Consider the following 16,472-nt stretch of genomic DNA (forward strand, 5'->3'; position numbering starts at 1 on the left):
TGCGGCGGCAGGTGCGCGCGGCCCAAGGTCACCCGCGGCGCTTCCCGCGCCCTCCCGGGAGCCCCGGCCCCGCCACGGCCGGGGGGGGACACACACGACACGGGGGGCACATGACACACGCCCCGGTTTGTTTTCCCTCCTTTTTGCGTTGCTAACGAGGGAGGGGGGTGTAAGACCCATCGGTGACTTTATTCCGGTGACTCATCAGGGCTTCGTCGCCTGTGCCCGGAGGGGCCGGCCGGGCCGCGGGGCAGGGACCTTGGTTCTTCACGGGGGGAACGGCGGGACAAAGGCGGCGGCCGGGAGCCTCCCCTCGCTTCCCTCCTCCGTGCTGCAGAGGAGTCCTTGCGCTGCATGTAGCTGCCCTTCCAAACTTCCCCTCCGCTGACAGATGCCTCCTGCTAGCTGTCCGTCTGTGCAAGCTGCCTCCCCGTCAGAAGAACGCTGGTTTTACTTGAAAGGCTTTCCAGACATTTTGTGGCTTCTTCAAACTGGTAGCCTGACATAAGTCTAGTTCTTTTGAGATGTATTTAGTATGATGCTGCTTCGGCGCTGTATTCTAAAGCCTAGCGACATTTAAATTACGGGACTGTAGACTTGGCACGTTAGAACTGAAAATAAAAAAAAAGGTTGGCTGCTTAGCTTTCACTACAAGTTTTGGCACAGAACATGCACATCATAACTGGTCACCTTTTTTGAAGCTTTGGTGGATGCATACCAGTCTTCATTCTCGCACTGTCTCCAGCGCGTAGTAAGCCGCTTATTTACTGTGCGTGTTCTTAATTCGTACAGTCTTAAAAATAGGAGAGGCAGGATAACTGTTTTGAATATAACATGTTGCTACGAACAACGCATATTGCATGAGGTATGTTTAAATGGGTCAGTTTTGCTCTGAAAGTATTTCTGTTTGGTCCTGGGCCTTAATTGCTGTCTGGTGCCTTATGAGAGACCTGATGAGCAGCTTTCTGTGTGCTGCTGTTCTGGAACTGTAGGTGAGCACAGGCTCCAAGTTACTTGGTGAAATACTGTCAACTTTCATCCTGAACAGGCCCGGTTGTCACAGAGCTTGTTCCCAGTTGCAGACTGCTTAGATTTTGATCCTTCTGAGTTGTAATCAGATTTGAAAGGATTGGATTTTAATCAGAGATGTTAGTTTTCTTTTTTCTTCTCCCCCAAAAGTGTTCAAAACGGAAAGGTGGAAGCGTAGAATAAACTGCAGTTTTAGTCAGCTGCCTGTAGTTGTGTGAAGGAAGTTCTGTTTTGAAAGCTGTTGTGAGATGCAAGTCTTAATAGGAAGTTATGAACTTAACCGCTTTTCTAGACAGAGATTTTAAGTTGAGGAAAAAATACTTACGACGGCTCTAGGCCTTGCAGTAATGTTGATGTGAGTAGGTAGGGCCTTGTGCGTGTTACTTGTTGTAATTAGTACTTGGGACTATTTTGAATGAAAGAAAAGTGCTGATCTTGAGATCCTTCTGTCCTACAGGATGTAGCTGATTGGGACTGCGCTAAGAGAAATGATGGACGTTAATCAAACTGCCGGATTATTTTACATAGGCAAAGAGTTTGTGCTTTTGTTGAGGTCCGACAATTTTAAAATACCTGTGCATGCTTTCTTACTAATTCTGGGATTATGTGCTTCTGTGACAGATACTTTTATGGCAGAAAAGAATAAATTAGCAAGTAAAATTTTGTCAGGAAATAGTTGAAGCAGAACACGTGGGTTCATGAAACTTGGTTAAAACTTATTATACATACTGTAACTTCTGAAGAGGCATTATTCCACTCCCTGCTCCCAAATTGAGCACTGTGAGGAATACTGCTGCTTGAGGTGCGTCGTGTCTGTCGGTGTCTTTCACTTACTGGTGTACAGTGCACACTGTTGTACCGTTCGTGGTGGAAAGACAGACCTGCCCAAAGATACAGGCTGGCATTTTGTGTTCTCATCAGGTTTGTGCTGGTGAATTGCTTTATGTTCTGTTGGGGATGGACTATAGCAGCCTTCTAACACTACAGTCTATAAATATGGAGCTTTATGGGGGTGTGCATGTTTGAGGGTGGTGCAAATAGGGATGAGGACAGTGACGTTAGCAGGCTCAAACTGATAGCATAATTTTAAAAACTACCAGCCCATAAACTGTTTGAACAAAAAGTTTTATAGGAGGCCAGGAGGCAGCATATGTAAGACCTTATGAACGGGCTGGTGATGCAAGCTGAGCACAGGGAAAGGAACACTCACCTAGCGTTATTTCATACAACTGTCTTGCATCTGACAGCTGTCTTATACAATATTGCGTCTAGATTTTTGTGTTAGGTAGGCGTTAGTTAAGTCTTGTGTTTGCTCAGTGTGTTCAGACCAGTCCATCGAGGAGTCAAAGGCACAGTAGTCCTGGCTTTTGGCATTCTATAGTGTGCATATAAATAGAAGCCATGTATTTACATACAGCTGCTGTAGTTGACCTTAGGCAACCCAGCTTTTTTGTTTAAATGTATGTAGGGTGACTACAAATAATTAATAATGGAATTGGAAGGTTTCAGTGACCATTAACAGCAGGGAATCCTCAGTCCCTGCAGATGGCTTGATGTTCTGTCAGAATGAAGCTAGTATTTTTACATTGATCTTATACATCAAGCTATCAAATTTAGTTTAAAAAGAAAAAAAACCAACAAAACCAACAGTCCCAAAATGTGGTTCGTTGAGAAAATGTAGCTAACACAGAGTCATGGGCTACGTCGAAACTTTAATCTGAATATAGCATTAGATCAGTTCTTTTTTCTTTGCTATTACGAAATAAAGTTATTTCCTTATAGAACTTCTTTCCCTGAAAATAATGGCACAAGAAAGAGCACACAGATTTGTGCGTGTGTCCTGTATGTGGAGGAGAAACGTAGTAAGGGGACAGTCATGGAAGCTACCAGGAAGCCTGCATGTGGTGACGACTGTTGGGTGAAGTTTGGCTCTTACCAGAAAATGACCTGTTGCTGAAAACTGGCTGGTGTTGAATAAGCTCTTTGAACCGATGCCATGAGCAAGCTCTTTGCCAGTAGAGGGAGGTGGGGGCAGTTTCCTATCCTTGAGAAAGACTTCGTCATCCTGAAACATGCAAGTAGAAAACAGACCTGCTTTCAGAGAGGGTTGATAATGGATGAAATGTCCTGCTTGTGCTATTGTCAGATGCATTATGATAATGGAGGAGCAGATGCAGCCACTGTCTTCTGCAACACTGCGAACACTGTACTTTCTTTGCATATTACCAGTGCAGTTATTTTCTGGCCTGCTTAAGAAGATGCTTTGATCTGTGCTTAACAGTTGATCTTTTTTTTTTTGAAAGAGAAGACTTACGTCACCTCTCAACTAGTGACTTAGAAATAAAATTTGCCTCGATGGAACAGACTTGTAGGTACCATGTAATACTGAATTTAGTCACCCCTTATTTTCATGTGTAGTATACCTACAGTTTAAGGCATTGGTTTAGTCACTGTTGGCTGTTGTATAAGGGTCATGACATGATGCCCTATCACAGAGAAGTGAATCAAAGTGAAAAGGGACTGCTGGTTTCATCTGCAAGCTGCCCTGCTACAGAAGACCTTCTAGTTGCAAGGCTTTTGCTACTGATGCTCCCTGTGCACTAACAGCTCTCTTACTGGGGGGGTGGCTGATTTCTTACTGCAGTTAGCCGCTCCTGAAAAAAGTAGGTGAGAGGAACGTTGGCTTTTTGGGTTTTGGGGTTTTTTTTTTGTTAGGAGAACTTCAACTTTCCCCAGGTAAGTGAAGGTACACCAATTGCCCACCTCAGCTCCACTGCAGCTATGCTCGGATATATCTGAGGGCAAGTAGAAGACAAAGCAGAATATGGTTCCTCTCTTTGAGGATTGATAAGAGAAACAGAGGGCGTCCTCCAGAGATAAACTATCCCAGCACTTGTCTGTGCAGACCCATAAAAGTATTAACAGAAGAGCTTTTGAGTTGGTGCTTCTTACTGAAAAGGGCCAAGTGTTGAGGTGGCTTTGAACTAACCTTTAATTATGGAATAAATTACTTTGCTTGGAAGTTTTGTCACACCCTAAAGTTGATAAAGAGTTGCAAAGCAGGCAGTCTGGCATCTCGCTGGTCCTCTTTGTGCGCTTACCCAAGTACTTCGGCGTGCTCTGACACGAAATGGTACCGATTTGGATGCTCTTTTCAGAAGATGAGTTGATTTGGATTTGTTTTAAGTTTTAAGCATGGAGTTTAGTTTGGGTTTTAGCCATGACTTTCTCATCTGTTTGGAGATATCTCTAAACTAGATTGTGAAATGGTTTCACAACTAATTGCTGAATTAGTGCTACTCTGTTATTTAGCACTTGCCTCACAAGTTTGCCTTCTATCTTAGACTTGAACTTGATAGTTCTACTTTTGCTTTCATTTAACTAGAAGATAATGGTAGACAAAAGTGATTCTGACTGGTCTTTCTAGGTGACCGAGGGAGTAGCATGTAAAAGGAATGAATGAAGGGGTTTTGTTTGTTTTAATCAGCAGTTTAAGGACTTTTCTTTACCACGACAGTACTTCGAGAACACAGGGGCAAGGAAGCCTGAGGGCTGACTTAAGCATTTTTTTTATCTGAGGATGGAAAAAACTCATATGCTGTTTTACCCAATTATGCAGCTAGAGAACAAGTATAGAAATTTCAGGTGATGCCCAAATCCAACCATTGCATCTAGCTCAGCATTCCTTCCTGTGGAGTCTTTTTCTTTTAGCTGCGATTCCCATTGGGCTTTGACCGTCTGGCACTGAAAGTTGGCCACATCATCCCAGGGCAGATGCATTTACATTGCTTACTATTTGTAAGTTGGTATTAAGTAACTTCAACTGCTGGCATTATTTTTCATATGGCAATGCCTCTAAGTGTAGGAGATGGTAACATCAAGAGTATAAACTTCAGAGCCTGATGTTATTTTTGCTACAGTACCTGTTACAGAGGGCTGCAGCAGCTGTGCTGCTAGTGTATTTTTGTAGAATAATTCTTTTAACCTGTTTCGGTTGTCAGTTATCTTCCTGGTAACATTCAGTGTGAAGTAGCAAATGTATGTAGGAGAGCCCAGCTGTTCTTTGAACTTGGTTTTGGAGGCCTAATGCAAGACTGTGCACACCTCTTGATCCTTAACCTGGGATTAAAGCAGTTAGTGGGATGGACTTGGGTATTTAAACTAGGATGTCTGGTGTTCTGTCAGTTTGCTTTATCTCAGAAGTTTTGAATTTTGGTTTCATCCTTAAATTGGAACTGCACGGACCCTGCAGGCTGTTTTCTTCTGTTACTAAGAGAAGTTCTGTAAGTAACTTAGCACCAATGATCCAGTCCTTGACAGGAATCCAAACATCCCATTTTAGTTGGGGGGTGGGGGTTAACCAGGTAGAATGACTTTATAATGGTGTTCTTGGATCACTTTTTGAATTTCAGTGATGCTTTATACATATTTTTCTGAACTATGAAGTGTTCCATGCTGGAACTCCTTTCTGTCCCAAAAGGGCAGGTAAATGTACTTAGTGTGATGTTCTACATTGGTTTTTTTTCCTTCTGGCTATTGCAGTGATTTTTCAAAGCAACACTGCGTTCTCAAATACCTGGAAATAAGGCGTTTGGAGGAACGTAGGCTTTTTTTGATATTTTTGTCTTCTCTTTGCATAAAAGAATAAAATGTGTTCCTGTAATAAGCTCACAATCTCTGTTCATGCTTGTGGCATACAAAAGGGGTGCTTCAGTTTTATGTGAATCTTCATGAAACAGAAGGTAGTTGTCACAAAGAATAGTGAATTCCAGTGAAGAATGGGTTTTGTAGTGTATTTTGGAGGCCTCAGTACCGCCAGACCTCTTCAGAGTCGCCGACTTCTGAGTTAAATAAGATGAAGCATCTGTCGTGTAGCACCCTAAAACTTCTGTATGCTTCATTTGCAGAAAACTGTTTGTGGGTGGCTTGGACTGGAGTACAACACAAGGTAAGCTATGTATTCTACAGTCGTTGAGCCAGGCCTTTGTGAACAGCAAAACAATGTACAGATACATAGCCTTTTAACAGACAATACTGTGGCAGGAAGATTTGGATGAGGTTCCACCTCTCTCTTCTGTTAATGAATACAGTTTTCTGTAGAGAGTTCGAATATACATTAATCACTTCTGGTTTTATATTTTCTATCGGTGTTTGGTACTGAAGTTTTTGTCAACTCAGAAGATGACTATTTTCTGTCATTGCTTTACTATGATACTACTTTCCTTTTGTATGAGTGGAAATAAACCGTTCTATACCATTTGTGTAGAGGAAGTAAAATTTAACCGTTTTCAGAAGATGAGTTCGAACTTGTTTAGCTGTTTGCTTATCTTTTGTCTCATAATTGTGAACACAGCCTGGTAAAGTTAATATCTGGTTCTTTTTTTTTTTTTTTTTAACAGAAACTCTTCGTAGCTACTTCTCCCAGTATGGAGAAGTTGTAGACTGTGTAATAATGAAAGACAAAACAACAAACCAGTCTCGAGGATTTGGATTTGTCAAATTTAAAGATCCCAACTGTGTGGGAACAGTACTGGCCAGTAGACCTCATACGTTAGATGGCCGAAATGTAAGTTGCTTTTGTGGCTTTTTTTTTTTTCCCTGCTTCGGAACTTTCTGCTCCAGACTGCTTCAAAGATCTGTTTTAAATTCTGGCTTCTTATCTGCAGACTGGGTAGTGTAAAAGTTACCTGATTGTTGGTTTTAATTATTTATTGTAAGACAGCTTTAACTTAATGATTTGTGTCACATTGTAGAAGCGATGTATTTACGATAGCTTTGATCTGAGGCGCTGGATTTCAGCAGTGCTGTGTTCAGCTGCCATAAACATAACTTTTAGAACAATATTCTGCACGCTGAGATCTGACCAAACTGGAACTTCTTCCAGATTGATCCAAAGCCATGTACACCTAGGGGGATGCAACCAGAAAGGACACGACCGAAAGAAGGATGGGTAAGGAAAGATACTCGGTGTATCCTGCCTGTTTTCCAAGTTTCGGCTTACCTTCCAGCAGTTCAATTGAATTCACTTGGATTAAATCCATGTTTTAAAATTGGGAGTCAGTATGCAGGCCTTGAGTGTAAATTTTATTTCTGAACAATGTCTTCTACTTGGATTTCCATGGTAAGACTCCAAGTACAATACAGTGTTAATGAACAATTTGTGTTTGCATCAAACTCAGTTTGTGGGTGTGGTATTTTCTTAAGCTCTTCGCAGTGCTTTTAGTTGAGTTCTTCAAATCTTGAACCAAGTGTCTGGAAGCACACTCACAGGACTGATGCTCTTTTCCAGCCTACTTCACACCCTGCAGGTTAATATGATTTCCTTATAAAATGAGTAAATGGCCTCAGGACACAGTCCCTAGTTATCTGATCTTCTGAAGAACAGAGACTGGGTTATAACTGCAAACACTAAACTTCTGAGCTCTGAACATGCAGTAGTGTCACTTTAATGACTGTGAGACTTCAAGCCTGGAGATGGCTCCCCCTCAACCTGCAAGAGATCATTGTTCACGTTTAAGTGTAAAACACTAGAAGTAGCCAACTTTATTGTCCTTCTGACTGATTTTTTTCCTCCTTGATTTAGCAGAAAGGATCCAGGAGTGATAACAATAAATCAAATAAAATTTTTGTTGGTGGGATTCCTCATAACTGTGGCGAGACAGAGCTCAGGGAATACTTCAAGAAATTCGGAGTGGTGAGTCATTCAGCATGATGGCAGTTATCAGTTGGTTGCAAGATGCTTTCCCTCCCCACTGCCTTTTCTCAGATTTTTGTCAAGCTGTCAAATTTTGGATTAATTTAGACAAACTGCTGTAGGGACATATTGAAGCATTTTGTGATAAACTGTAGTAAACGTTCATCATCTTGAAACGTATCTTGCTGTTTGTCAAAATCTATTGCTCTGATATGTAACTTACTTTGCTGCTTCTGTCTCCTCTTGTTTAAGTGTACCTGGTGCATTATTCTGTTCCCTTCTTGCAAAAACTCCTGAGTTGAGCTGGCTTAAGAGTAATTTTTTCTCTTTTAAATTGATAACTTACAGCTCGGCAATTAAAAAATTTTTGTTGAATTTTTTTTGAGGGGGGAACAGCAAGTACTTCAGTGAGCTTATGTCTAAGATCCCTGTCTTCGACTACATGTACAGATAGGTTAAATTTTGGAGTCTCCTGCCATTATTTTGGCAGCAGTAGTGGCTTTCAAATCATCAGCTGAGTTCTGTTGTCCCTAGAACCTCCATTCTAGAGACAAACTGGTACTCATGTTATGCACCTGTTTTTAATTCAGTTTGTAACCTCAGACTGAAACAACTATGTCTTCTGATTTGGGGGTTGTTTTTCTATTTAGTTTTAATTACCATTTATCCCAACTGTTGTTGCTCCTTTAAGATGGTAAACTATTGAACTAAGTTACTAAATTCAGCTGTGAATAAGTCTGAGAAACTTAGATTGCCTGAGTTAAATTCAAGACTGTGCCAGTGGACGTGAACTTGCCATCTTTGAGTGGCATTTAGTGTGTTCTTTTGATACTTTTAATCACCTTTCTCTAAGATCTCTTCTTAGTGGCAGCAAAGGATTTGTTGATTCTTTCTCAAGTGGCTAAGTTTATCAACAGTACTGTATTTAAAATTTGATTAAGATAATTTAAAAAAAAAATATAAAAGGCAATGGCTAACAACTGTTTCTTTAGTTTGAAAGGCTGCAGTAGACTTGTAAATAAAAATGGGGGAGCATGTTCCACAGCTGTGGAGCATAATTTCTAAAGGCTCTTCCTCACAGACTTTTGGCTTTCCAATTCTGACCTCTGGATGGCTTGGGAGATACAGGGTTATGTTCCACCAAATATAGAAGGCAACAGCCATTAAGTGTAAGTGCCTTTAAAAGTAAGTAGTAGAACTTTAACAATAGTATAGAAATTGGGGAGTCTGTGTAGCATTCTTAATGAGTTATCTTTGGAGAAGTAGAAGCTCTTATATATGTATGTTTTGTGGCCACAGAGTGAAGAGACAAAAGCAGGCACTAGTTCTTAGACATGGTAATTGCTTGGTAAATAAGACCAGTGTGAAGAAGGGGGATCCAAATGGACCAGTGGGGAGAAAATCTGGCACTGTCACGTGGCATAATCCCCGAATGGGGATAAATCTTAGCTGTTAGCACCCAGTAGTATATATTCAAGTCAGTGTATATGGTGTAATAAATTGAAAAGTATGTTTTCTAGCTGTAAGTAAAAGGTGAATTTGCATCAGATTTTAAGCAAATTCAGGGATTTCTAGTAAAAAAAATCCTAAGATTGACTTGAAGGCGAAGATGTGATTCCATGAGATCATACACGTTTTGTGACCGCTTTTCTGCATCTGAGAAATTTAAAGGCAGTTCCTTTCAGCTGTTTTAATATTGCCTTTGACGTAAACATTACACCGCTGGTTTTGTTTAAATTGTAGTGCTCAGTGGTGCTTATTCTGAAAAAAATCTCGAAGCCTTTGAACAGCTTGCATTTTCTGTTTTCTTCCTTTTTTAAGTTAAAATCACACTGACACTGACCATCCATAACTTAGGGGTTTTTTGTAATGCTATTTAAAGCATCAATTTATAATTGGTACTCTGTGCCACACTGATATTCAAGTAAGTAATTCAGAGAAGTCATGCAAATTCTTAAATGTGTTTGGAGTTAAAGCTGCTTTTCATGTTGAGAGTGAAAATGTTTAAAAATGGAAAAAGTAATCTTTTAAGAAGCCACACTGATGAATAGTATGTTGAAAAACAGAAACCTTTGAGTTTTTTTATAGGCTATAGTGTGGGTATAAACAGTGTAGCTACCTTAATGCTAGATTAAAATCTTAAGCCTGATGAGACCTTAAAAAGCCACGATGTAGCAGCTTTTCAGAACAGATGAACTCAGGCTTTTCTTAAACTGCCATAGAGCAATATTGCCAATTTGTTTGCACTGTGCTAGGACAGCCTGGTATTGATGGCTACATCGAGCATTTAATTGTGCTTTGTGGATAGAGTGCGGGAAACCAGCCTGTAGTAACTGTTTATAACACTCCCCTGGTAGCACAGTTAGTAGAATTTCCCTTCTCTCTTCCAGGTCACTGAAGTTGTAATGATCTATGACGCAGAGAAACAGAGGCCCCGAGGTAAAGGCTGATCTAGTTTGTCCTTGAAATTTCTTCATACTCTCCTATAGTCAGATGGCAAACTATTTCACACCATCAGAAAAGGTAGACTTTTTTTTTTTTCTATGTTGCCTCAGGAAAAAGAATAATTCACTGGACAAATATCACTTCAAGTCTAGACTCTTCATCTACAGCTTTAGTTGGTATCTGTGCATTTAAAGTCAGATGTTTCATGTTCATTTATGGGTTTTTTTGCTAGTTTTTTAGTTGAATGAAATTTGATTCTCGAGCCGCTCCTGTGGCTTAAGGTACTATTGGGGGGGGGGGGGGAAAAAAAGACTTTCCTCCTGTTCCACATGAAAGGTATGTTGATGTCTGTAGTTGCATGGGGCGGATACTCCAGTTCAGAGTACTTCTGAACATGAGATTAGAACAGAATCCATCCATTATATGCTTTTTGTTTTGGTTAAATGGCTTCACTTAAAGAAAAACACTTCTTAAACTACAGAAAATAATTCTGAAAAATAGATATATATTTTGATTGGGATGTATAATCCCTGTATGCTAGATGGCTTTTTTAAAAAAAAAAAAAAAAAAAAAAACTGGAAGTTTCACTAGACTATTTAATCAAGTTGGTAACCTTTGGTCAAAATATGAAGCAAGTTTCATGTCATCCACTTTCCATTGCATCTGTCATCTGTTTGACAATTAAGAGGCAATATTTTAAATATGTAAAGCTTAGTTGCACTGACCACCTTGTAGCATGTTCTACATGCTAGAGAATAGTTTGCCATCTGAACTTTCATTTCTCTTCTGACTCATTATTAAGAAATATATTCTTCACTTCATATTTATTAAGCTGTTAAGTCTTAGTTTTATTTTTAATTTAGACATACATCCTTAGTGACATATTTAAGTGTTTCATAGTAAAGTATGGTAATGTTAAGTAAGTTCTTTCTTTTTTTTTTTTTCTTTTCTCTCTGTGAATTGTTTGACTGTGATTAACGATATCTCTTTAGATTTCTTCTCTCTAGGTGATAATTTATCACAGAGGTACAGGCCAGTTCCACAGTCAGAGGAGGGACGGGCTTTGTCTTTTATTGGAGTGTAAACGAAGTTTCAATATATTTGTTTTTTTGTTTTCTTGCTTTAGCTATCTTAATCTTCTTTCAACAGATACCTTTTATTTAAGCAGAACATAAATTCATCGATTTAAATGCTCTAGAGCGTTTGATTTTAAATAGAGGAGGCAGTGGAGACAAAGATACGGGCATCTGAATAGAATTTGTGGCTGAAGTTCTGAAATATTTCAGTAATTATTGTATCTTCTATGTCTTTGTAATATTTAATCCCAGCCTTGCAGCCTCTGAGCAAAAGGTACTAAAACATCATGCCTGGTCTGGATTAATCCTGGTCTCAATTAATGGCTTCTCTGCTTAAAGCTATACTAAAAAAAAAAAAAAAGTCTTCGAGTCCACTTACTAGGTAGTAGCTTAAAGCAGAAGTGACAGATGTGCACAGGTTTGAAAACCTGTCTGTCTCCATCCATTGTGCAGATGTACTGCAGAATACTTTCTCCCTTAATTGATCTGACTTCTTAAACAATGTTCTTGAATCGTGTTGCTCTTGCTTTCATTTTTGTTCTGTTACATTCTTTTATGTAGTGTGGTAACTAACTGTCATCTCCAAAAATGGCCTTGTTAGTCCCTGGGGGTGTGCTAGGAAAAATTCCTCATAGTTTGTATTTGGTATTCCTGGTCATGCATCCCAGAACACATTTTTCTCTTGCCTTCTCTTTCTGATCTGTATTCTGTTGCACAGAGTGCTACTTAGTCTATACACTTGTCCTTTTAATATAATACCTAAATGACTTATATTTAAAAAATTTAAAAGGCCAATTCACTGCCATCTTCCACTCATACCATTCTGAATTTTGCCTTCTTCCATTAACTTTACCATACTTGCATTTTGAACAGATCCCTTACTGCATGTCATTTTACTAGTTTGCTGGTAGGAGGAGGGAAAAATGATCCCTGTTACTAATCCCTGTAGCATTCATCTACCTTTAGCGTCTCACAAGAATACTGGGAACCAGATTCTCCGTTAGTGTCAGAGCTACAGTGATGCCCTTGAGGAGCTGGCTGTGTGTCTTCAAGTATCCAAGTCATCTTTGCTTACTTGCAGTCCCTACCTACTTCTGTTAGCTCTCCTGCAAGCAGTGCTTTCATCAAAATTCTTTTCAGAGTCCCAAGTATAAGCACAGCCAGCCTCGTTACATCTTAAAAGAAACAGTGGCTTTGTTGCAGTCTCTGCTTCTCATGCTTTCTATTCTTGGCTAAACCAACAACTGTGAAGTAATTTACAGGTTCTTGCTGCATTTGTTCTCTTCTTCCCCTTGGCTGCAAACCAGCATCATTGCTCTGTTCTGTAGTCCACTTGGATTCCTGCTAAATGCAGTTAGTTTCTCTAGTCTTCAATAAAGTCCTGTCCTTCAAAAAATAAAGCTACTGCATGTTAGACCTCATCACTTTTACTGTATTTAAAATCTCATGTTGTTGGAATTTTGCTGTGTATTGTACTCTGATTTCTTCACTGTTCCTTATCTTGTGGTGTTTGACCCTTTTAAATCCTTTTTTTTTTTTAATTAACCCACCCCACCCCCACCCCTTTACTGGCTTCCTCAATAACCTCTTACTCTCCTTCCTTCTCCCCCTCCAAACCCCATCCCCATACCACGATCTGTTCCTCTCCTTTGGTCTTCTTGGAATCAAGTTAAACAAGCAACCTTCATATGTAGATGGGTATCCATTATTATTCTTTCCCATGTCTTTTTAGATAAAGGCTGTAATACTAAATGTGTGATTTAAATACAAATACTTTTCTTTTGGCTCTAATACTTAGATTGCTAGTTAACCTCAGACAAATATATTGTGATGAAATGCTGCTCTCAATTTTGAGGCTGCTTTCATCACAGGTCAACAAAACTTCGTTTATACTGCCAGTCTCTTGTGTGTGGGAAATGCTAAGTTTTTTCCTTTTTATTTTAAGTTTATTTTAGTGATGTCTTTTGCTCTTGTTGCTGACAGCAGAATTTGACCTGCTGGAATCTATTTTGGCCTGTATCTTTGTGTATTTTTTTATATATAAACTTTCTCTACAATAGGCCTCTTTGGGCTTACCCAACCCAGTTGGATAAGCTTAGAGAGACACTAACTGTTATAGATACTGTATTTCTGTTTAACGCTTTAGAGCAATATATGGCTGCTGTCAGCACTAGCTGCAAAGCAAAATGCAAACCAAGGGGGAAATCTTGGGTTTCAGAAAAGCAGAAATGCATCCATGTTCCATGTGCTTTTGATGCCGCACCTCGTTTTTCTTTCTAATTTTTATTGCTCTACCTTAGCTAATCTAAAGAATGGCACAATTTATGTACTGCATGTGTTCTTACCTTTCCTGGGATTTGGTTGTTACACCAGCAGTGAGTGGTTGATGGCATGAACCAGCCTCCGTGTTCTGTGAAATTAACCACTCTTTTGCCACTCTCTCGGCAGTATCAGCAGCTACAACCTAAGTGCAGTGGTTCTCAAAGCATGACCTCAAAAAGCGACTTAGTCCTGGGGCTTTGCCTCTTTTCCAGCATCTTCTACAGGCATCAGGCACTCCCCCGCAACCTTTTTAAAAGCTGCTGGATTCAGCTGAGCTGCCGCCATTGAGGGCTATGGTCATCAGATAAAAGGGAATGAGCCACCCTTGGGGATCTGGAGCAGTTAGTAGCAATGTCTTGGGCAGAAAGAGGGACTGAAAAGTGTTGCATAGATTTTCAAGAGAAAAGCAGCAGGAAATAAAAGAAGTAAAATAGATTAAGGGATGTAACGGCAAGTATCGCTTTCTATATAAGCAAGTTGGCAGGGGTTGCTGTGTTTGGAAGGAGTAATGTCTATTATGTGCTTTTTCTAAGGTGTGGAAAACTTGAGAACCTCTGATCTAGGTTGTTAGTTTCTGAAGCTTCTCATTCATCCATGGAGTGGTAAAATTTTTCATGCTTTAACAGCTACATTTCAAAGACAACTTTCTTATTTTCCATGGAAAATATTCCCTAATTGGAAGATGGGATGAGGGACGGGAGGTAGTTGCTTTGCAGCTTTGGGGAACAGGGACATAATAGGTTTTCCCTGGGAACCTAGTCTGAATCAAAGATAGGAGCAGCAAAGTTGCTTGGCTTTAATCTGCTGTCCCACAAGTATTTTGTTTTTAATCATGTGGCACAGTTATATTTATGACTATATAGCACTTTTTTCCATTTCCTGGTAGGTGGGTTAGGAATGAAATCAAAAGATAGTTAACAAGCTCAGTTTGTAAGTTGCATGTGTGAAACCAAGATGAGGCATTAATTGCCTAACTACAGGAAGTATCCATTGCCATTTTCTTGGATTGACTTCTTTTGAAAATTTAACACAAGTCTCGGTTATCTGAAACCCCTGCTTGAACCCTTGGTCCGCCCCTAATACTGTTCATCATCCTGTTTTGTGTCACAACACCCTGCTACCTTGATTCACTCTTCGTCGTTGGCTAGGTTTTGGATTTATTACTTTCGAGGACGAACAATCAGTGGACCAGGCTGTCAACATGCATTTTCACGACATCATGGGCAAAAAAGTGTGTAGTTGTAGTTTTATTTTACCTTAAGAAAGAACCAAGTCTTGGGCAACTAGCAATTTCACTGGTGAATAAAACTTAATTGATTCATTTAGGTGGGACAACATGTAAGTCCAAATTCGAGGCTTTATCCATGAAGGTGGGGAAAGTCTTCTGAGTTTGCTTAAACGGGCAAGAAAGGCAGTTAGCTTGTGGCTTAGCCCGTAGAAAAGACAGATCTTGAAAGCCTGAGAACTTCGGCTGTGGGCTGTTTTGTTTTGGGTAAGGCCTTGTGCTTACAGACCTGGGGGGTTGCTCTGGCTGAGCATAGCTTACATTGGGATGAACTGATGATGACTACCTTTGTTTTGAGCGCTGCTTAGGTGCAAGGATAGAAGTTAGTTGTTTCCAGCTGTTTGAAAATCAGAATCCCAATGAAATCTGAGTTGCTCAAGGCTTGGTTTAAGATACCACTCCTTCAGATGTGTATTTGATACTCAAATTTTGAGGTGGTCTGAGACAATCTACTTTATATAATCTTAAAACTTAAAAAGAAAAAGAAAAAAACATCGTGAAGGATTGGTTTTTTAAAAAATTGGGTCACTTACTGTGAAACTTTGATACAAACCCACGTACTCTATATAGTATTTAACCACAATGCAGTTAAGTGACCTCTGGTTGTTTCATCTTCATACTGTGTTGTCAGCAAATGGATGTTTGATAGGGAGGAATTTTTTAGGCTTGCTTTGATGTTACTCAGCAAGGAACATGCTTGTACCTGTGGAAAAAACTAAAAGCAAAGTGAATTGTTGCAGGACACCCAAGTTTTAGACAGAGAAAATAATAACTTCTTAAAGAAAAAATAACCACAGGAAATTCTGGTAAATTTAAAGTCCTTGCAGCTTTACAGTATATGCACAGTTTTTAAAGTAAGTGTTAAAACTGCTAACCTTAGAGTGAGTAGATTTCAAGGAAACACAAGAACACTTGTCACTTTCCTTAAATTACTGCATTGTATAATTTTTGGATTGTCTTTTAAAGTCTCTATGTGCTGATATTTCATAAGCATTTATTTAGCTAGCAGGGGATATATTCTTGTGAATCAGTGGAATTTTGGTAATTATGCAGTATATAATGCTTTTTATTCCTGTGAACTTGTTTTGGGGTTGAGGGGTGGGCTGATTTCCTAATAGTGGAAATGAAGCAAATGAAGAAATGTGCTTGTGTAATCAAGAACACTAGTGTATGTTCTTGATTACTAGTATTTTCCTCTTGTGAGCAGTTGAGCACTCCCATTTGCAAGCAGATGCACTGACAGCAGTAAATTTACATTGGTATGTGTAAGAATTATCTATATCCTATGTACATCCTCTGATTTTTTTCCTTGGAATTGCCTTAAACTTACATGAACCACTTAAATGAGAGGTCATATCATGAAGCAGCATGCTAGATATAAATAGGAACAAAGGATAGTACATATGCTGTCATGGTTCTGGGAAAGTACGGAGAACCCTGTCTGAGCCTTCGAAATGTCGCCTTTTATGCTGCTGGCTTTCAGTATACGTCAGTGCTAATTCAGAGTTCTCTGTTGTTTCCCAAACAATCTCAGTACCAAAATGAAATAATCTATTTTTGCCCCCCCCCCCCCCCCCCCCCCCTTTTTTTTTTTTTTTTCTTTTATAAACACAAAAACACA

General features: G+C 39.6%; 1 protein-coding gene across 1 annotated transcript in view; it reads left to right on the forward strand.

Annotated features, from left to right (window-relative positions):
• The first annotated feature begins 3,025 nt into the window (after window positions 1–3,025).
• Window positions 3,026–16,472, forward strand: part of DAZAP1 (DAZ associated protein 1) — a 23,874-nt gene continuing 10,427 nt past the window's right edge. Inside the window, exons 1-8 of the mRNA XM_010563279.1 lie at window positions 3,026–3,103; window positions 5,510–5,514; window positions 5,937–5,977; window positions 6,429–6,595; window positions 6,914–6,979; window positions 7,613–7,723; window positions 10,114–10,162; window positions 14,715–14,797. Of these exons, the coding sequence (XP_010561581.1) occupies window positions 3,026–3,103; window positions 5,510–5,514; window positions 5,937–5,977; window positions 6,429–6,595; window positions 6,914–6,979; window positions 7,613–7,723; window positions 10,114–10,162; window positions 14,715–14,797 (600 nt within the window). The remainder of the gene's footprint in view (window positions 3,104–5,509; window positions 5,515–5,936; window positions 5,978–6,428; window positions 6,596–6,913; window positions 6,980–7,612; window positions 7,724–10,113; window positions 10,163–14,714; window positions 14,798–16,472) is intronic.

Source organism: Haliaeetus leucocephalus, unplaced genomic scaffold (genome assembly GCF_000737465.1).
Source record: "Haliaeetus leucocephalus isolate CR32 unplaced genomic scaffold, Haliaeetus_leucocephalus-4.0 Scaffold164, whole genome shotgun sequence".
Lineage (NCBI taxonomy): Eukaryota > Metazoa > Chordata > Aves > Accipitriformes > Accipitridae > Haliaeetus > Haliaeetus leucocephalus.